Source organism: Archocentrus centrarchus, chromosome 2, assembly GCF_007364275.1.
Source record: "Archocentrus centrarchus isolate MPI-CPG fArcCen1 chromosome 2, fArcCen1, whole genome shotgun sequence".
Classification (NCBI taxonomy): Eukaryota; Metazoa; Chordata; class Actinopteri; order Cichliformes; family Cichlidae; genus Archocentrus; species Archocentrus centrarchus.
In genome coordinates, this window is record NC_044347.1 from 29,186,747 (window position 1) to 29,212,006 (window position 25,260).

Sequence of the window (25,260 nt, forward strand, 5' to 3'; positions counted from 1 at the left end):
ATATATAGTTTGCCTGTGACACAGAGAGTCTTGTTTTCATGTAGCTGCTTAAAGCAAAAGTGTTTCCCTGTATGGTAACACTTTGAGCTGATCTGTCCCAATAAGGTATTGCCTGTAAATAATGAATTGTGTTACTATTATAACATTCACCAGTACCATGTAAAGGGGTTTTCTCCAAAGCCAGAGAGGTTATTTCCAAAAACAAAACTGACTGAGTCTAAGCACAGTGGAAAAAATATTATACCTTAATGAAAAGGAATAAAGTCACCATCACCCCAGTGTTCATAAAGGCAATCACTGTCCCATTTTTTTGAAAACACTGCTGCTGTTTTAACAGAAACCTCTCATGTATTATTGAATATATTTAAACACTGACTGAAATCATACTGACAGGTTCTGGTCATTGATAGACCTCCATTACTATCACCCACACATTAATCAAAAAGAGACAAATGAATGAACAAATGAATGAATGAACAAATGGCACAAAATCAAATGAAGGTGTTTTTGTATCTTGGCAGTTATATTTCCCATGCTGACACTGTTGAGACCATCACAAATAGCTGAAATTACAATAAACGCCAGCAGGGGAGGGGGGGGGGGGGGGGGGGGGGGGGGGGGGGGGTTGTGTGCACATGAAGCCTCAAGAAATGAACGTTGTTTTTTTTTTTAACTAATTAGATGGAAAGCTTCAAGGCTTCATCTGCCCATCACTACAAACTAGGACAACAGCTTAGACAGATAGGAGAGCACACAGCAGGCAGGGAGTCAAAGACAATGATAGGTCAAAGACAAGGGAAAATACAGACAATATATTCTCACGAGATAACAAGAGGAGAGTGGAGACATCTGGGTAGATCAGGTAACACACACAGAACAGGAGACTGGCAACAAAAAACAAAAAAACATGAAGTGAATATACGAGGACACAGAATCACAGACTTGACGCCACACGGGGAGACAGACACACAGAGGAAAACAGACACGACAGACTCCACACAGCCAGGAAGGAAGACCAGGGGACCAAAGTATATGATATGCTCTGCAGAGAGGGATTAATGATTAAGCTACTTCAAATTGGAGTCACAGTTAATAAAATGAAGGAAGGAATTAACGCATCAGCAGACATTAAGGTCATAAGGTGTCCAGCAGAAATAGAGTGGGGAGCTGATATGACCTCACTGAACCAAGTATGTGCTGCCTTCATTCAGTCAAGATTAGATTCTGGGTTTTTTTGTGTGTGACTCAGCAGCTAAATCTGTATGGTGAGAGGTGGATATTATTCAATCAGACAGCAACGGTGTGAGCTCTCCAAGTAGAGCCTGGGCAATGTTTTGAAGGATGCACCTCACAGCAAATTATTAGCTCAGTCTCCGGGGGTACACCTCCAACAATACAGGTCTTTGAGACTGGTTGAGAGAGAGAAGGGAAGAAAAGTTGCTTTTGGATGGATAGATAAGGACATGGCGCAGCAAATAAAAGTCTGTGATACTGACTGTTGTTGTTCTGTGTTGTGGCCTGTAATTCAGTCAAGTAATTACAAAGTGTGTGTGTTGACATGGAGTTGTTACATAATACGAACTGAAATAAGACAGTAGATCTTGTACAGGAATATTTTCAGGCATGTTTACAGGTTTTTACGGGTCTAAGGACAAATAGACTCAGAGTAAACGGGGGCAGTTGCATTTATTCCCAGGCATCAGATTCATTGTACCTCCTGCATAATATGAAGCAAGAAGATTACTGTATGACAAATGACAATGTTAGCAATATGCAGTTACTGTTCCTGAAAAACATAAAACACATGCGGGACTGCTGATAAGAATATGACTGGATGATGTGACAGGGGGCAGTACTGAAACTTGAACGGATGCAAACTGCAGTTAAAGCTCCGGTGAAAAAGAAGAACCCGGAAACGTATCAGCTGTTCCGTTTACCCTTTGCGTCTGTTAATAAAATTGTGAGAGATTTGTAAGTATAGTTGGTAATAGAGAATATTATATGTTTTGGTCTGTGACCGCAGTGAGTAGCAAGCGGCCGCTCTGAGCTACACATTGACGGAATATCGTGTGTATTTTAGCATCTCACATTGCTACTACAGGCTGCTAGCCAGTTTAGTTCTGCCCTGTGCTTTTGTCGCAGACTGTACCTTTATTATTATTTTATTTTTAACCACTAAAGAATGTCCCCAGCTGGTTTTGATAGGAACTCTATTAAAGTATGCATGGGTGAAGCGTCACAGCTAGTAACTCGTGGATGTGAGCACTAGCCATGTGCTATTATTGATGAAAGTGTATCGATTTTTGTGTTCTGTTTGCAGGGGGAATAGCAGAACGTGCAAATAATTTTTGGGATGCAGCAGGCGGATAATGGCGGCGAGGAGGAGGAGGCCACGGTAGATGTTCAGTTCACTGATTTACCGAACGCCCTGATAGCCTGCAAAGTAGCGGAGGATTTGTTCAGCGAGGACAGGCTTAAGGTAAGCTCGCACACGCTGCTCCTTCCTGTGTGTAGGGCTTGTTGAGCTTATCTTGTGTGCGGTTTGTGCGCCGACTCTTTAAATTGGTAAAAAAATAATAATATTAACGTGAAAAATGAGCCTAAGCCTTTGAGCGGTGTCACGGTGTTTCAGCAGACTTCTTAAATACAGTTTGGTGCTTTTCAGTGCAGGTGCACACAGCTCTCTGGTTTAAACCACTAGAAAGAGGTATGAAAATTAATACCTGTGGCTGAACTAAAGAAAAGGCACTCATACACTGCCTTAGTCATTCTCAAATTACAGTTAAACTTGAATCATTAATTTTATCTGAATGGATGACGCACAGAAATGACCTCAAACAACATCACTGAAGTCTAAAATTAAAATTAGACAGAAAACGTCTTTATGAAGTTCTCACCAAATCAAGAAAAACTTACCACAGGATCTGCTAATGTAAGTGCTGGATACAGGCAGGTAATCCTTGAAATGTCCAGAGTTAGCTTCTCATACCTGTTAAATTGTCTCCTCCAGACATACAGTAACATCCTGGATATGCCAGGCCTCCCCGCGAGTGATTCGAACAGCACCCCCAGGATAAAAAGCTGTTCACAATGTATTTCTGTAGATTTACTGCAGATTTGTTGCTGTGTGAAACAAACAGTGGTGGATGGAGCAGTTACAAAGTTCTTGTTTCTTCACATTGACAGCTGCTGATCAGCTGGTTGATGAAGGGCTCCTCCAGCTGTTTTCCAGTAAAGGTTTTAATGGTGGTTACAGGAAAACGTTGATTTTAGCTCCACCTGAGCTCACCTCTGGATTACGGCTCTGACTCTTTGCGCGTGCCGCGTGTGTGCAGACAGATTGCACGTAAAAAACAACTGCTGCTGTTGTATTATCAGTAATTTTGTTGAAAAGCTGGAGTTTAATGCTGTAATGCTTTGTATTCACACAAGCCCTCCTAAATATGTTCCTATTGCAGGTCTATTTTTAGTCAGTCGGGGATTAGAGCACAAAAAATATTTTGATGAAGCAAATCTGTACTGTGTGTGTGTGTGGGGGGGGTCGCGGGGCTCATTACTGGACAATTGCTAGTGCTAATGGCAGGGCCTGCTAGCAAACTGTGGTAGCTAACAGCTGAAATTCTCAGCCCAACCCAGCAAACAATGAACATTCAGACAACGTTCACTGAATGTAAATTTGCAACACCGTATGTTCACAGGAGACTGTGAACATATGTCCTCCATTTTTGTTTTTTGTTTTTTTGCATGGAGTTGGTGGTCAGAGCTTGTGGACATATTATATGACCTACAGGTGTAGATGGGGCAAGGACTGGGACTGCTGGCATCATCTGAGAACTTGTTGCAGGTGGTGAAGGTAGCCATGCTTTGATGGTGCGTAGCACTGCTGGTTTAGGGGGAGGTGGTGGTTTTGGAAGATTTTTCCTGGATATACATCTTTCCTCATCCTCTGAACCTTTTTGAACCATTGTGTCAGAAATTGGTTTGCTACTCAGTGTGCCATTCAGTACTCTTGGGTGGCATCTACTGGCAGCAGAGGCTGTTGCACAGCCAAATGAAGCCCAGCAAATGTGACGCACCTTTCACGTGTATAATAAGACTTCTTAACAGATGTTATGACAATTCCTCAAATGACTTGGCAATCCAGCTGTGTTTTATGTATTTTTTTTGTATTATCATACAAATTATCTGCCTAAATAATTCCATCTATGAAATAAAAAAAAAATGGAAATGGGTTTGGTTTGTTATTGATTCTAAATTACATCCTGGACAGGGAGGAGGTGCAATAAGTCAGATTCAAATGGTCCATGGAATTTTATCCGACTTGTAAAATATCCGTCTTATGTGTAAGGTGGGTAAAATCTGATTCTTCTAAATATCAGACAGTTTGGGGTCTAATATCGAATTTTGTGGCAATGGCTTTCTGCTTCATCCCTGGATTTGCATCTGCAACTTTTATAATCTCATATTTTTGCTTGTAAGTGTGAGGTTGTAGCTTACGCTTGACTCCTGCACGTGCAATGATTTTTTTCTGGTGAAATGAACTGATTCTGAAACCAGAAGACATCATGTGACTGTCTAGAAACTCAAGCGATCTCCAGGTGTTAGTGTGTGTAGTTGTCCATGAATGAGCTGATGTATGGAAGGGGGCGTGGCGGGAGCTGAGGAGGGCTTTAGCGCTACTTATCCGACTTATGCAATCATATTTGTATTACAATGGGCCAGCGCTGCTCGATGGCAGCAAGGCCACAGACACTTATCTCTTGGATGGCTGTTTTGGAACACCATATCGTTGTATGTCTGACATATAATGACAATAAAAGATTCTGATTCTGATATTTCATCCAAGGTAGGCGAAAATCCAACTTGTAGGATCTGATTTAGGTGATGATTTTATTGGAATTAACATTAGGAAAAATCAGGATTTTTATGGAATCTTAAATAGAAAAAATAAACTGGCCAGTCACTACACAACAGTGCAACATTGGGCCTAGCAATATTAGAATGCTATAATTGTTCTCTCACATTGTAAATAGGGCTCTGGAAATATGGAAAAACAGTCTTATAACAGTTTTTTCAGTCAATATTGATATGCATCACAACAGAAATCAACTATTTGTTAGTGATATGTGAAGATGTAAGGTTAATTCAAAATATTTATTTTCTGTCAGATGTTGAACATGAGAAATGTTTTGTAGAAGATTATGCAACTCAGAAGCTCAGGATTGTGATGTCACCAACACAGTGCATTATGGGACAGTTGTTCACACAAGTCTGAGTTGTATAAGTGGGAGACAGAGGTTGCTTTGGGGTTTGAAAGTTAAATTGTGGACATTAGAAACTCCATGACCTGCTGTGTTAGAAAATGACATGCCTATATATGACCGGAATGGAAGCTCTTTATCGAGCGGACTAAGACTTTTGCACTTCAACGTTTGGAAATGGCAACAAGGAGCTGAGGTCACAGAGCTTGGGTAGCAGTTGGAAGAAGGAAAAACCTCACCATAATCAACATTTTGGGAAAAAAAACTACATATGTTCATGTGGTCACGGCTTTGTCATACTGGTAAGTTATAATGATAATATATTTGACTGTTGTAGTTACATGTTGTAGGGCTGTTTCTACATTACACACCTCAGATGGTGCAGGTATCTTGGCTGCAGTTAGATGGCAGCATAGCTAGAATTTCAGAAAATCGTCATGCTTTTGTTTTTTGAAAAAACAGCTTTGAAACGCTACAGCGTGATCCTGACTGGGTGTTACTGTTACACTTCAGGCATACATCAGTTTCATGTTTACAGGTTGCAGGGCTGCTGCAGAATAACTAACAAATAAAATGTGCCTTTTTTTTTTTTTTTTTTTGTAGGCAAACCAGTTTCTGAAAAGTCAGTGTGGTCCTAAATGGGTACAATGATTACATCTTGACACACAGAAGTCATTGTGGCTGTCTCTATGGAGAAGTAAGACTGCAAGCTCCTGAAGCTGCTGCACTAGAGCATGAAGTGTTGTAATGAAATTTTGTATTATAATAAATGAAACAAAACAAGTAGAACATGTAAATATATTACAGTGCAGTATTAAATGTCAAGTAAAGCAGCATGCTTTAATAAGTATGAAGATGTATGATTATAGTGCTTAACTTGTTTGATGTTTAAGTGCTTACACAAATGTTTTTTGAGGAAATGTCGGCAAACATCAGTAACTCCTAAAAATGAAGGGACCAGTTTTAAATGAATAATCTGTTATGCTCACTGTGAGGAAGAGACTGGGAATTATTTTGTGTAAGAGCATCAGGCTTGATGTAAACAGCCTTCCTAACATTATAAAATGTAAAAAATCAAATACATCCAATGATATAAATTTACTGAGTTGTTTGTATTTATTAATGTGCAAATATAATAAAATACAATCTCTTTTTTGGTGTTATTCATGTAATTTATTTGTACTAGTTTAGTTTTGGTTCAGACTGAATCATAGCTACAACATACTGCTGTCAGTCACTAGGTTCTCCTTTTCCCTTCACACACATTACATGCCAAACTGCCAAAGAGCTGCTGTGAAATATTATAACAAGTATAACAAAAGCTTCCCAACAAGTGTTAAACTTTTGTTTAAATTATTGTATATGAAGCCTGTTTGCCAGTACGTATGGAGAGTGAAAGTGAGCAAGCGAGAACAAGAGAAGGGTTTCTTGGATCTTTTCAGTATTTTGACCACAGTTTGCACTTACATTAAAAACTCTTTCCAAACACACAAACAGAAGCTGTTGCTGTAGCAACGCCTGATTCCAGGAAGCAGGTTTAGCTCAAAAACTCTGGGTAAAATGAGGAAACTGTTCCAGAAAGAGAGCTAACTCCAATTCTGAGTCAGTTATCATGGTAACACACTCTGTGAGCCTAACCTGCTCTCTGGCAGGTTTTATCTCTCTGACTCCTCCCCTCCTGCTTCACCTGCTGAACCACCTGTCTGACACTGATGATTCATTTCCTCAGTCATAAAGTCGCTGCAGAGCGATTAGAGGAGCGAATTCATCTGCAGACGTTTATGTTTCTACAAGCACTGAAATCCCAGTTAGACGTTTTTACAGTCGTTCACTCGTCAACAGGCTGTAAAGACAGAGACAGTGATGATACGCATTTATAATGAGGCAGCTGCAGCTGTCAGACTGTCAGTCAGTTCCTCTGAAACATTTACTGTAGTTACTGTAGCATCACTGTTACATCACACTGATCTGGATGAAGCTTTAGACACAGAACACACTGATCAGTGATCAATGATTGATCACTGGTTGTGTTGGAAAAGCTCACTGATGGAAAAATATCTGGATCCTGGAGATGATGGGAATTTTTGAGTGAAGATGAGGCTGAAATGATTCGAAGAATTCAAAACAGAACTACATGCATTTAAAGTGACTTAAATGTTGTCAGCATTTTGAAAGTTATGGTGTCTGAAATTCAGAGTATGAATCTCCACATATTTCCAATGAAAATCACCTAAATTGGTGATCATAGGCTCTATAATGGCTCAACAAACTGTCAGAGTCCACACAGTCTGCATACTCTCGCCACATGAGACCAGGCATTTTTGTGCACCAGTGCCAGGACCCACTGTACCAGCATAGGGTCTGACAATGGGTCAAAAGAACTTATCCTGATACCCAATGATAGTCAGGGTGCCATATCCTAGCCTGTCCTTGCTTCCCTCCATGGATATGGCTCCCCAGACCATCACTGAGACACCACCAAACAGGTCATGCTGAATGTTTTATCAGGCAGCATAACGTTCTCCACGGCTTCTGCAGACCCTGCAGAACCCTGGGCCTTCAGGTTACTCTCATAAAATCTGTTTGTCAGAGATGTAATCACTCCAGCGAGTCCTCAGTTTGCTGCAGGGTCTCCTGGTAGGACATACCCGACACACTTCACCTAGGAGGCGTCCTAGTCAGATGCCCAAACCACCTCAGCTGCCTTGTTTTGATGTGGAGGACCAACAGCTTTACTCTCAGTCCCTCTCAAATGACCAAGCTCCAGACCGGGATCCAGTGTAGGACCTCAGTAACCCTGTCCCAGGCAGGATACACTGGACCTTTGCTTTTTAATAATTTTTTATTTTTATTTATTTATTTTACTTGACATAGGGGTTATCTGAATTTTTTGGTCTGGCCCATCACCCAGAACCAGTTTGCCTTGGGAAACCCTACCAGGGGAAATATCCCCCAACAGCATAGCTCCTGAGGGTCACTGGAATGCACAAGCCCCTCCACTGCAATAAGGTGGCGATTCATTATAAATAGCCATATTTACATAAATAGCTGTATTTTTTGCTCTTTGCATTTTCAAAACAGGCTTGTTACTTTAGGTTTAACATTTTTAAAGGAAGTTATTTTACATCACTGCATGCCTTCAAACATCAATCTAATTTGAGCCTGAATAGAGAGAACAATAAGAAAAACCAATCCCAGTGGGACTGCATACAAAGAGCATGAACGAGCTAAAACCATATAATTTATGCATCAGTTATAGTGCTATAGCTCCAGGGTTAAACAGGGCTGGGACAATCCAGAACGGTGTTTGTGGTACAGATGTCCCTAAGCTGTGGTAGTGCTACTTCAGTATCTAGTGCTACAGAGTGATTATAAGGTGAATAATGTGTTGTGGCAGGTCATTAAAAATGGCACAGTTCTAACGGCTCAGTAAATACACTATAATGCCTAAAGTATTTGTCTGCCTTCGCGTGCATATGAAGTTGGGTGGCATCCCCAGGGTTCTAGCTAGCACCCGCATGCCCTGAGAATTTGCACCGTTTTTAATGGGTTATGACGCGACATGATTGATTGTGTATAGTACCTGTGGCAGTACTATTCGGGGGTGGGGAAAGCTCTGGCAGGCCGGATGTGGCCCACAGTGAGCAAACAACAGTGAAATGACCATACGTGTGTGTGTGTGTGTATGTGGGGGTAGTTTGTGTGTGTATGTGGGGTGGGGGCAGGATACAAAAGACTGGGAGGTAGAAGAGATCCAGTTAAACAATTGGCTCATGTCAACTTGGGTGACATCCCCAGGGTTCTAGCTTGCGCCTGCATCTGAGAATTTGCAGTTTGTCCCTGTTAGCGAGTGGCGTGGCTTCAGCATTAGCACAAAAAAAGAGCTTGATGTGATTATTGACTGTATCATACTCGTGCTCTAAATCCGACACGTGTTGTCTGTCACTGTGTGAATTTGCAGAGGCAACAAAGAAAGACTGTGTTGCTCTACACACATGTGCACACACACACAGGTGCTGCACAATCTGCTCTTATTTTTCCAACTGCTGGCTGGACACCCACATGCACATTTCCCCTCCACTTCAAGCTATGTGCTATTAATACCTCATAAAAACATTTTATCAAACTGCATACTTTCCATGAGCACCACCGCCCACCCCTTGTTTTGTATCCCTTCATGCTCCAGCCTGCATTCTTCCAACTAGTCATGTCTTTCCATTCTTTCTTTTTTTTTTTTGGTTTGGTTTGGTGTCAGTTTTCCCACCCTGTCTGCCAGTTTCATTTCTCTTTTCTTCATCCACATGTACAAAGAAAGACTTAAGTAACCCGACTGAGTGTACAAGGACAAGGAAATAAAGACATTATTGTTTTTGTTACGTGTGTGGAATCCAAAGGTGAGGCTCAGTGTCATAGTTTCTATTAACAAAGCAGCAGAAAGCAGATTCAGTGTTATTTGCTCTGCGCTGATGTCACTGTTTTCCAGTATATCTCTCTCCCACTCGTTCTCACATACAGTCATTACCCTTCATTCTGTATGATTAGTCAGCGTTGGGCTGTATCTGTCAGTAGAGGAATAAGAAGAGAGAAAAAATAGATTTCCCTCCTCCTCCCACCGATGATTGGCCTGCAGTGAATGAACAAATGAATGAGACCAGGAAGACGAGAGGGAGGGGATTGTGGGTAATGCGTCATAGGCTGGCAGGGGCTCATTTAAGTGGCTGTGGAGTTGAACAAGAGCGTGCAAGAGAGAGAGAGGGAGAGCTTAGAGTCTGAGTGACATTTTCAGCCCTCCACACCCAAATCTCTGGAAAATTCCTTGAGTTTGCAGTCTGCTTCTGAGCTGAGAACAGCTGAGCAAGACAGGAACAGGCTGAAGCAGCAGAAGGAAAGGCAAAGCAGCAAATGTAATATTTGATTTCTAAGTGTAGATTCTTATTTGATAACCTTGGAATATGGGTTGGAGGTGTGTGTAATTGGGAGGTGACTTCAGTGTAGCATAGTGCATAGTGTCTCTATCGTTGTGGACTGATCAGCTGTGAGGACTGAAGGAGAGAAACTGCTGCTTTTCTCGACAAAAAGAGATTCTCACGTGAAGCCAGTGCCGGGGAAAAAAGCTTGTCTTGTATTTCCTGCTCGTCAGTCACCCTGGGGAAAGCAACGATCCTCCGACCCCCCCGACTCCCCCCTTCCTCTTCACCATCAACTTCATTGACGGTTACAGCGTTGCATCGCACCCTGAACTCAGTTATCAGGTGGAAGAGGTTGCGGATCCCCGGGTCGCCTATCATGCACATCAAGGCGACCAAGTGGAACCGCTTCTGCCTGGTAGCATCAGTGACCAACCAGGAAGTTTTTCACCACCCTGAGGTGCAGGTAACAGTACAATCTGACTGAAGGGCTTCTTGGAATTTGACTGCTGCGGTTATAACTGACTCTGTATTAATGCTTTTGCTATGTACTTTCTAAGAGTTACAGTTTTGTATTGAAGCTGCCAATATTTACTGACTTCCAGGAAAAACAAATTCATTAGACATTATATACAGATTTAATGCACTAAAGATATTAGGATTCCACAGTCCATTGTGTATTATAAACGGTGAGATATCTGATTGGAACAGACCCCTTTTTGCAGCAATATAAGCCCAAGCATCCAGCCCCACTATCTTCTAATCCAAGAGCACCAATGTCAAACATAATGTACTTCAATAATTACTTTATCTCAGTGATCTTGTTTTCAAAACTGTTATAAGCTGAAATTGTGGTCATGTCACCAACAAAGCAGTCTACAATTAAGAACTTTACATATTTTTAATGGTGAGCTTAATCTAATGCCAATGTTCCCAGAGAATTCTGTAAAAGTAAACTGTTTAAATGTGCCAGGGTGTTGGGCTTCATTGCATTGTCTGTCATTGTTTCATGTGATAACAAGCAGTTTAAAGCCCACTTTAGGGGGGCACAGACTGATTTACACTCTGTCCTTCTTTGACTTCTACATGACCAATCCCACACTCAGTGATTGCTCTTATGCTGCAGTGCAGTCCGGTGGGTACAACACTGATTGGTGCAGTAGGTGGCAATGGCTGGTGAAATGCTTTTTTTAAAATCCAGATGTTTAAAATGTCATGAGAGCAACAGCTGATTTCCATTAATCTATAATGCCAGGTCTCCATAGCTAATCAACAACTGGTCATGCAATACATTTATATTTTAGTTTGGTTTTTCTTATTTTATTGACATTGTAATATATTTTTTTAAGAACTTAGATCCTGTACTGTCATTAATATGCACAAAGATGTATAAACTATTGACCCTCAACTGTAAATGAGGTGGATAGATGAGGAAAAAAAAGGGTTTGTATGGGTTCTGGAAATCCTTGAAAATGTTTGGATGTTAATATTGTCCATTCAAGGTTTGAAAAGAGCTTGAATTTTGAACATAGTGCTTGAAACTGCTTGAAATTGTAACCACTTTTTAAAAAATAAAAAAAATAACTATCTTATTGACTAGTTTGCTAATGAGATGGACAAAGAAAATGACTCGGAAAGTCTAAAATGAGAATTTCTCTGCCTGGGTCTGGCCTGCACATCTGCATGTGACCTGTCAGTCTTTTGTGACCCTGCCCCTCCCTCCAAAGACAGAGCGCCACCGTTTTAATGAGTGTTGGCTAGAAAACTGCAAATTCCAATTATGGATAAGACAAGTATGGAATTATACTTAGGTCAAAAGTCGTGTGTGATTAAAAAACATAATCCGTGCAAATACTGTCATTCCACGAGTGCAGGTATTCATTCCTTGTGAGTAAATTCAATAACTCGTGTGTGTAGAACTCAGCAGCCATGGGCACAAGGAAACACTGCACACACAAGTGTTTGCTGTGCCCACGCTGCTGCAGGTTCACACTCTCATGAGGAAACTTTATATGCGGAGCTAAATTCTCCCATATATATATATATATATATATATATATATATATATATATATATCAGTTATACTGTCCTGAAGAAACTGACTTTTGACTGTTTGGGCGGAGCCTATGGAGTCTAATGTGACTGGTTACTTTGATGGATAGTTCAGGTTACTGCGTTAGACCGAGTTACACCATGACAGCAACATAAGAGCTGTTTTAAACCAGATTTGCTCTCAGTCTGGAGAATAAAGTTTCCAGAATTAACTATCAGTAGTTATTGTTTTCTGTCAAGTGACTTATGGGATAATACCATGTGATTAAAAATGTAAAATCATTTTGAATATATATGTATGTATTTGTATAAATATGTATCCCAGTGTTAATGTGCTGGAAAATCTTGAAAATGGACCTTGAAAGTGCTTAAAACGTGCTGGAATTTGACCCTGGAAAAGGTGTGTGAACCCTGAAAAAAGTTATCAGTAAAAAATGTATATTCATGTATTTACCATGCATAAATGGACAGATATGAAACAACTTGAGATGGAAAAAAACCAGTAAAGGACACAGCAACAACATGTGAAAACTCAAAGAAATCTGAACACAAGGTGTGTACGGCAGACCGAGCACTTACCAAGTCTTAGATGCAGTAAAATCAATTCTATTTTCTATTATCAGGTCAACATTTCAGTTCTACTGAAATGTGAAGGCCAACGTGTGTGTAGTTGTGCCGTAGAGCTTAAATAAAGAGAGAAGAGTCTCTGGAGCTTGAAAAAAAAGGGGCGACTGGACTTATTTCAGAGGTTTCTTCAGAACTGAAGAAGCCCTTCAGTTGAGAAGTGAAACGGCTTCAAGAAACAAAAACAAGTCCAGTTGCCCTTTTTCAAGCTCCAGAGACTACTATGGCCTGGATGACTGAGAACCTACACAGACTAAAGAGTAAAGAACAGTTCAGTGAGGCGGGGAGTCATTTCTACAGTCAAGCTATGCAGACATGATCAGTATGTAGGGACCTGCCACTCCAGCATCTTTATGGCTATCTCCTGTCCTCTGCAGGAGCTCAGCCTTTTGGTTTGTTGTGTACATACACTGACCTAACAAGCTCAGACTGAGAAAACTATGTGAGCTTTTGAGTGACAGTGTCTGCACTAATGTGTGTTTGAATTGCTACTGTGCCAACATATGCTAGATCCAACATTTCATCTGAAGGGTGTCTGCGTTATGAGATTTCTGTCTGAGAGGATGTGCCCCCCCTACTGAATAAAAATCAAGTCATTTTTCATTTAGGGATCACCTGTCTGCCCGTTATGCTTTTTCAGTAATCTCTGTAATCGTGCAGGCAACACATGTTCTTTGGAACACTCTTATAAATTATATTCACAGCATCTTCAAGTAGCTTTATTTCTAGCTGGCTCAGTATGTTTAGCAAAGAAGTGAAGGAAGAGCTAAACAGACTGAACTGAGTTGAAGTCAGTGAGGCTTTTCAGAGATTTCAGTTATCACTTCAGTCTCCTTCTACTTTCTGCTTTCTTTGTTTCCAGGCTGGTTTTGAGGCTCTGTTCCGTTCATTTGACCCAGAGGTGCAGTTCCAGTACTTCAAGTCCTTCCGGCGGATCAGGATCAGTTTCAGGAATGCTTTGGCTGCAGCTGAGGCAAGACTCCAACTGCATAAGACAGACTTCAATGGCAAAGAGATAAGACTCTACTTTGCTCAGGTAATGTCTCTGATAGTCTTCCTTTTCCAAATGCTGAGCTACGTTCAGTCAGTTACATAACCTTTTCAACTTTTGCCAACTTTAATGTAAGGAGCTAAATTGACAGCTCCCTTTACAGTTGACTGGAACTTGATATATTTTCTGAATGGCATCTCTATCACATTTAGTATTGAAACTTGGAATTTTCAATAATGAATGAATATATAATGAAATGTGAACATGGAGAAAAACATTAACTTGTATGTTGTTATTGTGTTCTTTTTTCCTTTTATTGTAGACATGTTCATAATCTGATGGCATTTTCCCCAATTATAGATTATCATTTTTTTTCATATTTTCACTTATTGTGACAATGATGTCATCAATCATGGTCCCCTGTTTTCTATCACAAGCTATAAACATCTGTTTGCAAACACTACCACAGCTGCCAAATTTGGCACATTAACTTCAGTTTCCAAGTAATCCTGCTGCTATAAATGAACCTCTCCTCTTTGGTTTAACAGAGCAGTACATTCTGTCTACCTAAATATTTATTTTTTTTAGCTTGGCGCATATTAGCTAGGTGGTAAATTAATTCATTCTAATGTTATAAAGTGATCAAAACCCACCCGAACTGGATGGAACAATGGTGTAGTGGTTACCATTGTCACCTTCTTTTCTTTTCCTTGGCATTTGGCTGCAGTGTTACCTCCTTTTAGATGATTGCTTTTTATGGTATTTTTATGGTATTTGTTTTAAATGTTTTTATTTATTTTATGTTATTTATTGTCTTTTAATGTTTTTATTTATTTATTTTATTTTTATTTGAGTGTAGTCCTTGGGGTTATAGATCTTGTACAGCACTTTGGTCAATGTCGTTGTTTTAAATGTGCTATACTGTATAAATAAACTTGACTTGACCTCATAGCAAGAAGGTTCTTGGTTCAAAACTGTGCCTGTGTTGGTTTCCTCCAGGTGCACTTTGCAGTCCAAATACATGCATGTTGGGTTAATTGGCCATGGATGTGAGGTAGATAAAGTGCTTAAAGGGTATAGAATAAATCACTATGAATCTATGGTTTAATGTGGCTTGTAGTCTAACCCGCTTTCAGTGATAATAGAATCCCTTTATTGTCATTATACAGAATGTACAATGAGATTGGAGGACCACTCCTGGTCAGTGCCACGCAATAGAAAGTCAAACTTTCTAAAATATAAACTAGAACTTCTAAAAATATACAGAAAATAAAATGTATAAAAAATACAGAAAATAAGAGAATGTATAAAAATATATACGTTGTAAAAATAAAATAAGTGTATACATATAATAATGAAGACTAGAGAAGTGCTATATAAATGCTAGTGTATTAATAATAACTAAGTTTAATAATTAATACTAGCTAACAAGTACTTCCCCTGCCTTTGCATTGTGTAGTCTGTCCACATAGGAAGTCCTCGTTTGGAGCCTCCGAAACCAGATAAGCAGTTCCTGATCTCACCTCCTGCCTCTCCTCCAGTCGGCTGGGAACAGTCTCAGGACGCCACACCAGTCATCAACTATGACCTGCTGTGTGCCATCTCTAAGCTGGGACCAGGTACACAGCACAATATGATCACAAAACATGTGTGACAAGTTTGCAAAGCACACAATTCTGCTTGATGCAGCTGCTGTTACAAACTAAAGGCTTGAATGGTGCATGATCAAAAAGAGTATTCCACTTATTTTCAAATTATCGTCATTCATTTATTTCTAGGAACTATTCATCAGAACCTATTACAAGTGCAAAGTGTGCAAGATTGTCTTCACACTTACACTGACATTCAAAATCTATAACTTAGTCAAATTCAGGGGCCAGTTGGTACCGGCTATTAACAAAACTGCAGACAGGAGACAGATTAAAAAGAGAAAAAAAAAACAACGTTAAGCGTCAGAGAATCAGTGCCAAGAAGAGATAAAGCTTGTCTGACAGTGGCCCAAAACCTCACCAAGTCTCTATACTCTACTGGAGGGATGAACAGTAGAGTGTCTCCCATAGGTGTTCAGCTGGGTCTAAATGTGGTGATTGTGAAGGTTATAGCACATGATAACACATCCTTATCAAACCATTCAGTGTGCCCTGTGTCCATCATTTAGAATGAAGAGACCTCTTTCCATCCATCCATTTTCTTCAGCTTATCCGGGGCCAGGACGCGGGGACAGCAACCTAAGCAGAGAAGCCCAGACCCCTCTCTCCCCAGCCACCTCCTCCAGCTAATCTGGGGGGCCACTGAGGCATTCCCAGGCCAGCCGAGAGGTATAATCTCTCCAGCATGTCCTGGGTCTACCCCAGGGCCTTCTCCTTGTACGACATACCCAGAACACCTCATCCGAGAGTTGTCCAGGAGGTATCCTAGTCAGATGCCTGAACCACCCCAACTGGCTCCTTTCGATGTGGAGAAGTAGCAGCTCTACTCTGAGCCCCTCCCAAATGGCTGCACACCTCACCCTATCTCTAAGGGAGAGGTCAGCCACCCTTTGGAGGAAGGTCATTTCTGCCGCTTGTATCCACAGTCTCATTCTTTTGGTCAGTACCCAGAGCTCGTGAAAATGGTTGAGGGTAGTGACTTGGATTGACAGGTAAATCAACAGCTTCAGTTTCACACTCGGCTTTCTCTTTACTACAACGGGCTGGTGCAGCCTCCACATCACTGCAGACGCAGCCCCGATCCATCTGTCAGTCTCCCGCTTCCCTTTCCCCACACTCGTGAACATGACCCTGAGATACCTAAATTCTTACACTTGGGGCAGCAACCCATCCCTGAGCTGGAGTGGGCACTCCACCCTTTTCCAGTTGAGGATCGTGGCCTCAGATTTAGAGGTGCTTATTCTCATACCAGACACTTCACACTTGGCTGTGAACTGTTCCAGTGTGACCTAAGGGCCACCAACTGATGAAGCTAAAAGGAGCACATCATCTGCAAAAAGCTGAGATGAGATTCTGAGACCACTAAGGTGGAAGTCCATAAAAATTATGTCACAGAATTGGTGACAAAGGGCAGCTCTCGCAGAGTCCAACACCCACAGGAAATTTGTCCGACTTATTGCTGCCAACGATGACCAAGCTCTCTCTGCGGTTGTTCAGGGACTGAATGGCCCGCAACAGGCCAGAGACCCCATACTCTGGTAGCACACCCCACAGGATACCTCGAGAGACACAGCCGAATGCCTTCTCCAAGTCCACAAAACTCTTGTGGACTGGATGGACAAAGATCTCCACGCAGCGTTTCAGAGGCATGTCAACCAAGACGGCCCTACAACATCCAGAGCCTTCAGGAATGCAGGGTGAATCTCATTCACTATAGGGGCCCTTCCCTGTTTAACTGCCTAAGTGACCTCACCCCCAGTGATGGGCGAGTTGTCTCCCTCGTCCCCAGACTCTGCTTCTGCTACCGAAGGCGTATCAGTGGGATTAAGAAGGTCCTTGTATTCCTTTCACCATCTGACTATAGTCAGACAGTGGAAGGAATCCATCAATAGCTATTGATGGATTCCTTTACCTCTGGTGTCCACCATCTGATTCAGGGATTACCACCATGACAGGCACCTTGCAGCAGCCTCAACAGTGGAGGTGCATAACGTGGTGTGTAACACGATCCATTCGGACTCAATGCCCTCAGCCTCCCTCGGAATGCTGTTGAAGTTCTGCCAGAGGTGGGAGTTCTCACGGACTTGGGCCTCTGCCAGATGTTCCCAGTGCAGCCTCACTATAACTTTAGTTGTGACAGGTCTGTCCATGATTCTCTCTCACCACCTGATCCTACTCACCACCAGGTGGAGATCAGTTGACAGCTCAGCTCCTCTCTTCACCAGAGTGTCCAGAACATATGGCTGCAGATCTGATGATACGATTACAAAATCGATCATCAACCTGTGACCTAGGGTGTCCTGGTTTCATGTGCACTTATGGACATCTTTCCATTCAAACATGGTGTTTGTTATGAACAAGCTGTGGTTTGCACGGAAGTCCAAAAACAAAACACCACTCAAGTTCAGATCGGGCAGGACATTCCTCCAGGTCTCACTGTCATTGGTCACATGACCGCTGAAGTCTCCCAGCAGGATGATGGAGTCACCGGATGGAGCACCCTCAAGCATTCCGCCCAGTGACTCCAAGAAGGCTGAGTACTCTGAACTGTCATATAAGCACAGACAACAGTCAGCACCCATTCCCTGGCCTGAAGGCGTAGGGAAGCAACCCTCTCGTCCACCAGTGAAAACTCCAATGTACAGACAGCAAGCTGAGGGGATACAAAGATACCCACCCGTGCTTGGCGCTTCTCACCAAGGGCAATTCCAAACTGGAACAGAGTCCAGCCCCTTTCCAGGAGACTGGTTCCACAGCCCAGGTCTTGCGTTGAGGAGAGCCCGACTATATTTAGCTGGTATCTCTCAACCTCACCCTATAGCTCTGGCTGCTTCAGAGAGGTGACATTCCATGTCCCAGTAGCCAGCCTTGATAGGCCCAGGATTGGTCCACCAGGACTTCCGTCCACCGCCTGACACACACTGCACCTGACCCATACGACGTCTCCTGTAGGTGGTGGGCCTATAGGAGGGCAGGCCCATGTCTACTCTTTGGGCTGCACTCAGCTAGGCACCACAGGCTAAGGCCTGGCCACCAGATGCCCTCTCTCAAGATCCCTCCCCAAGCCTGGCTCCTGGTTGAGGCTCCGGTACTCACCTGACCTAAATCCAATAGACGACATTTTATTTATAATGGACATTATATTTCAGTCCATTCAATGCGGCCAGGTTGCACCTCAGACTGTCCAGGAATTCACTGATGCCCTGGTCCAGATCGGGGAGGAGATCCCCCAGGACACAATGCACCGTCTCATTAGGAGCATGCCCCGTCATTGTCAGGCGTGCATACCACCACATGGGGGCCATACAAACTACTGTGCACCATTTTGAGTTGCTACAATGAAATATGGGACAAAACTGTTTAGCCTAGCCTGCTGCATCATTTTTTATCACTTTGATTTTCTGGTTGTCTTTGAATTTAGTCTTCTGTAGCTTGATCATTTTTATTATCACTTCAGCTGAAGGGAAGAGCTGGTATTCTGTCATTCCAAACACATAACTCAGTCCATATCTGTATTGATATACAGCATGATTTTTTTTTCCACATTGAGATCTGATGTTTTCAAAGCTCCAGAGATGTTTTCAAAGTGTTCCTTTAATTTTTTTGAGCAGTGTATTTAACAGTTAATCTTATTGATGGGCTGGGAAAAGGAATTAAGACTGTATTAGCTGTATAATGGCACACACTGGCATGTCATTCTTCCATCCTGAACTTAATGACACCTGTCTGCATTGTATTTTTGGTGGGTAACTGTATCCTCTTTCACACATATGAATCTGCATATCTGCAAACTTAGAACCTGGCCTAAGAAAGAGCCAGAAAGCAATTAATTTTGCCTGCTCACTTCAGCTGAAGAGTGAAGCAACATCATTGTACAGTGATTTGGTACATTGTTGCCCCTGTTTGAAATCTCCTGCATTGTAACTGTTCTCGTGCCTTTTGTTATTCTTAGGGGAAAAGTATGAGCTTCACACTGCAACACCCACCACTCCCAGCGTGGTTGTCCATGTCTGCGACGATGATCGCGGTGACAGCTCGGCCCCTGATGACAGCGACCAGGATGACAAGCCCCGCCCCCCACGACCAAAGATCATCCAGACTCGACGGCCTGACTATACACCTAGAGTTGAGCAGTGAGCGATGGTTGAAGGGGAAGTGTACTGTGACAGCATGTGTCATGAGCTGAGCATGCTTGCAGAGATTTGGATAAGGCTGGGGGACTTTGAGAAGATGCCTGTGGGCGCTGCACCGTCCAGCTGAAAAAAAAAATATATATAAGAAATTGAGAGAAAACCTAGCATTGCATGCTGCATTTGTGTCTTGTGAGAAAGATGGGATTTATGAAGTTCCTAGTATAAGGAAGTTTCGTCATCAGATTGACATATATCTCTGAAATTGATATTTAGAAGTGGTCAGGTAAAAAAATCATAAGGCATCAATGCAGCATTGCTTGCGTTTACCTCTTCTACAGGCGGAAGAGGGAAATGGTTTCAGTTGAGTTACTATGCGACTGTTGATATCTGCTCTGGTGCTCCATTTGTCTGTTATTAAGGTGTGAAGCTACCTGCTTCGGCTTTTTCACATTTCATTGACCTGTATGCTTATTAACATGAAGTCATGATGGTATCCATCACTCTTCACTGTTGTCTGATGTGTCTCCTTGGCCTTCAAGACTGCTTTGTACTAAACAAAGCTGGCCTTCCCCTCAGCTTACAATATCTGCTGCGACTCAAACACTGCTCCATAATAAGCAGTTTGTACCCACTGGATTATTCCTGGAATCCTCTCTAAAGTGTTATTTGGAGATTAGTTCACTTTTGCTATAGTCTGTGTGTCTTTTTGGTTGTGCTGTAGCAAACAGCTGTTAAGGGCATCCACATAGGAAATGATTTGTAACGGCATGCCAACCCTGAATTGGATAAAGGGAAGAGGGTGGATGGAGGGATGGATGGATGGCAACCAGAGACCATAGAACGTCACTGACATTCCAGAACTTCAAGCAATGACTGGCAAGATAGCTGCTGGTGACATGAAGTGTGCCAGTCTCAAGTTAACCTTTGAGGCAAGTGAATGAAGTGGCTACCATTGAGAGTAAAGAATACTGTTGATTGACATATGATAGGGTGGTAAATTCAATTAAGTTCAGTTCAGTTTTTTTGCATAGCGCCAACTCTCAAGAACAGTCGCGTCAAGATGCTTTATATTGTAAGGTACAGACCCTACAATAATACAGAGAAAACCCTAGCAAACGGACCACCACCTAGGAGCAAGCACTTGGCAACAGTGGTAAGGAAACACTCCTTTTACTAGGAAGAAACCTCTGGCAGAACCAGGATCAGGGAGGGGCAGCTATCTGTTGTGATCGGTAGGGGGTGATTGGAGGGAGACAGGACAAAAGACGCGCTAGAGAAGATGATTAAATGCTCCCTCTTTCTAGTCCCGGTTAGTACTCTCACTGCAGTGTTCTGGTTCAATTAAAGGCTTTTCAGGGAGGTTTTAGGGCACCTGATAATAATGATTTACAGTAGTCCAGCCAAGGAGTAATAAATGCATGAATTCGTTTTTCAGCATCACTTTGAGATGGGATGTCTCTAATTTTAGAGATATATCGCACAAATGAATGAAGGCAGTCCTACTTGCTTAATATGTATTTCTGAACAAAAATGATTCCAAGTATCTAAACAGTGTTACTGGAGGCCAAGGAAATGCCATCCAGTGCCAGTATCTGGTTAGACCCCATGTTTTCAAGATTTTTAGGACCTAGTACAATATGTCTGTAAGACATAAAGGCCTAGTTTAACTAGTTGATTTGTATCACCTGGCTTCATGAATAAACAAAATTAAATCTAAAAAAAACTCTGTGTCATAGCAGTGAAAATGTTTGCAGTGTTTTCTAACAATAATGTCTAAGGGAAGCATGCATATTGTAAAAAGTATTGGTTCCAGCATAGAATCCTGTGGAACTCTATGAGTAACTTATGTGTGAGGAAGACTCCCCATTTATGCAATAAAGCAGTCTTAAATACTACTTCTTAAATACTTGTGCATTGAAGAACATATCCTGATCAAAAATAACTCCAAAATTCCTCACAGTGTTGCTGGAGACCACGGTACTGTCATCCAGACTGACTAGTTAGAGCCCATGTTTCTAAGATTTGTAAGGCTGAGTACAATAACCTCAGTTTTGTCTACTGCACGCTCTAATCTCTGCAAGAAAATAGAATCAACAGTATTGAACACTGCACTGAAGTCCAACAGGACAAGCACAAAGATGAGTCCCCTGTCAGAGGCCACAGGAGGATCATTTGGAACCTTCACTAATGATGTTTCTGTAGTTGTTTTGCTACTCTTTGAAGAATTTTTGAGCTAAATGGAAGGTTGGACATTGGCCTGTAATAAGCTAAGACAGCTGGGTCAAGGGATGGCTTTTTTAGTAATGGTTTAATTACTGCCACCTCAAAGGCCTGTGGTATGTCGCCCTTTATTAGAGATAGATTGATCATGTTTAAGATTGAAGCATTAATTAATGGTAGGACTTCATTGAGCAGTCTTGTAGGAATGGGGTTTAATAGACATATTGATGGATTGGAGGAAGTAACTACTGAAGTTAGCTTAGAAAGATAAATTGGAGAGAGTCTAAATATCAGTATTATTTATTTTAAATTATTTATAAATAATTAAATGAAGATCTTCCCGATTAGTGAGACACCATTTCCTCTCCAGCTTACAGGCTATCTGCTGTAAACCGCGTGTTTGTGAGTTATACCACGTTCCAGCACTTCTGATTTGAGGCTTTCTCTTGCAGAGGAGCCACAGTATCCAGAGCCATATGCAGTGAGGATGTTAACGCTATTAGCAAGATAATCGACCTTTGTGGCAGTAGAGCTCTGAACTCGGCACTGAAGATAACAGTGGAGGAATTATATCCTTGAACTTAGTTACAGCACTTTCAGACAGACATCAACTATAATAAAATCTATTCCCCACTGTTGTTTAATTCATTATTGTAAATTCAAATGTTGTTAAGATTGATCAAATGATCAGACAAAAGAGTTTTTTTTTCTTTTTCAAAAGAGGGTTTTTAAATGTACACCATGCCATATATCAGAACAAGATCCAGAGTATGATTAAAGAGGTGGGTGGGCTCATTTAAAGTTTTAGAGATGCCAATTGAGTCTAATAATAGATTAAATGCAGTGTTGATGCTGACATTTTTAGCATCGTCATGGATGTTAAAATCACCCACTATAATTACTTTATCCTTTGACTTCAAGGATGCTGACTCCTGCTGTAACCAGGCAGAATAAATCAATATGTTCCCAGTTATTTAAATCATTTATTAACAGGGACTTAGAGGAGAGAAACCTAATGTCATACACATTTAGCTGCATTACTTTTTGGTTCAATTGAGGATGCTATATTGTTCTTTGTGAATTTTATGCTTAAATAGTTTTTTTCTGATTTTGTGTTTGTTTTTTGGTGGACTGGGAGCAGGCACCGTCTCTTTGGAGATGGGGTTTTTGGGGCGATGACAGGAGGGTCAGGTTACCTTGATAAATGCGCTAGGTTACCTTGGCAGCTGAAGCCTGCAACGTCTGCTAGCCACCAACTGTCAACGACAAGTGATACGTGACAAGAGAATCACTTCCTGTGTGGATGCCCCTTTGCTCTTTTATTTGAGCTAAAATACATTAAATATTTGTGTGTGAATGTCAAATGCACACACTCACCTGTTAATGACACAGAATATGATATGCTGTTGTTTAAAGAAAAGAAAGAAGCAGGGTTGACCCTCTTTGTCACGTGGGGGTTAAATTGTATTCTGAAAGAAAAGTCCTTCTGCCAATTTGTGTGGGAGTGCTGTTGTTCAACCAGTGGCTCAGGGCTCAAACAAACTGCCCGTTCTTTTGGGCCCATTTTGAAGAGTGTTTGTACCTGTGGTGCCTCCAGCTCATGCCCTGAGGCCTGTGCTACGAAGCAGGATTCTGTCTAATCTAGGTGACTTCAGGGTTAACCCTGGGTTTTCTTTACAGCTAAGGTGGTTCACTTCTTACCAATTCCATTCTTGCCATTTCTTGTTGTAACTTATGCTGCAAACCTAACCTGCTCTGGAGTAGGCTTTGGTTGAGATTAGATATCAGCAGGTATGAAATCACCGCCTGTTTACCAATCTTTTCTCCAGCAACTAGCATCATTATTCCTGGAAGATCCCTCTGACCTCTGTTCTTGGATAGTAGGAGGGTCTAATTTTTTTTTTTTACTATATAGATTTTTAGACAGAACTCTATTTACTAGATTTTTTTTTTTTCCTGTTGGCTGCAAACAGTTCACAGCAGTTTTATTGATCTATAAGCATTAATATATGATCCTAAAGCAGCACCTATTGGTACTTGCAAACCTTATATCAAATTAATTTTTAGACTAAGCCTGCATTTGAATTGTTTTAATATTTTAATCTATATTCTTCAGATTTTTCTAATATTTTGCTTTTATCTTCTTTTGTAAAATCAGCTGCTCTCCTGGCACTTATCCATGTTTGTGACTGGGCAGATGCTGCCAGCACACAGGGGAAACCTGGGTTAACTTAGCAAACTGATAACCAGCTTTGTGTGAACTCTTATCCTGATTGCCAATGTTACAGGAAGTAAATCCAGATAATGGAAGGATACCTGGGTCTGTTGAACTTGCTTGGTAGTGCAGGGGCCCTGTTGTGTGCATGTTTGACTATGTTTTCACAGATGTGTTAACTGCTGCTTTACTATTCACTGTGGACTGCTGCACACAATCTTGCTGTTGCTCTTCAGTGTTACATCAGTTGGGTTACATCAAGCTCCAATCCACTCTTTTTTTGTTTAATTTAGGATTTGTAAAAACATTTAAAATGTTGCTTTTTTTTAATGCTTCAGCATTTCTGAAGTTGCTGAAAGACTAGCTTAGTTTTTTCTTCTATATTGCCCTGAGTTGCAGATAATAAAATGGCAACCGTGTAGCTCATTCATAACACAGGACTGTCACTTCAACATAAAAGAAGTGTAAAATGAAAACTGGACTGATTCTGTATATCCTAGTTTGACTTTGTGTATAATAGGAATCTGAACATACTTGTTAGCTTCAACCTATAAATGTAACTTTTGAGAGTTCGACTTCCTGATACTGGGTGAGAGGATCTGAAAATGAAAATGCCACTTCACTGTGGTTGAACATGCATCTGTAAAAGTAGCTGTCTTTGCCAATACAGCATCTTTACACTGTTTGATATCTGTAACTGCTCCTTAGAAAAACCTCCCCCATTAGTCTTGTTAATCCCACCCGCAGTGATTTTATTCCAGGTGACGGGATAATGTTAGCCATGGTTGGAGGTTTCATAAGACTGTGGTAATCTTTTTTTTTTTTTAAACTAGAAGTTCATTCATTTTGACGAAAGCAAATAAATGAGTTACCATGAAATAAATATTGGACCATCTAACTCCATGTGTGTCTTTGTGCTTATGTAATAAATTTATATATCAGCAATATAGTGTCAGTATATTTATGAAATGTTGAAAGACTCAATGAACTTTGTGTTTTTACTATATGTGAAGTTTGGCATATTTCAGTCACTAGGCAGGATGTTTAGAGACAGTTGACAGTGAACAGTTCAGAGGTTAGGATCAGAAACATGTCTCCTCTGTCTTCAATGGTTCTTTTAACTTTCTCTAAAGCAGTGATACCCAAAGTACTGGCTGGTGGGCCGCAGTAAAAACAAATTCAGATTAAATCACATACATGTACAGTTA

The 25,260-nt window shown here is 41.3% G+C and overlaps 1 protein-coding gene across 3 annotated transcripts; it reads left to right on the top strand.

Annotated features, from left to right (window-relative positions):
• The first annotated feature begins 1,845 nt into the window (after positions 1-1,845).
• LOC115792585 (calcipressin-1) lies at positions 1,846-24,997 on the top strand. Of its 3 annotated transcripts, none has more exons than XM_030747187.1 (5): positions 1,846-1,960; positions 2,321-2,479; positions 13,707-13,880; positions 15,295-15,454; positions 19,437-24,997. In XM_030747187.1, exons 2-5 carry the CDS (start codon positions 2,354-2,356, stop codon positions 19,619-19,621), a joined length of 645 nt encoding a protein of 214 aa, XP_030603047.1. In that variant the 5' UTR covers positions 1,846-1,960; positions 2,321-2,353; the 3' UTR covers positions 19,622-24,997. The 3 variants fall into 3 exon arrangements, with proteins under 3 accessions (XP_030603047.1, XP_030603039.1, XP_030603056.1); XM_030747179.1 differs by having other exon boundaries at positions 1,856-1,971; XM_030747196.1 differs by lacking the exons at positions 1,846-1,960; positions 2,321-2,479 and adding an exon at positions 10,042-10,634.
• The last annotated feature ends 263 nt before the right edge of the window (positions 24,998-25,260 follow it).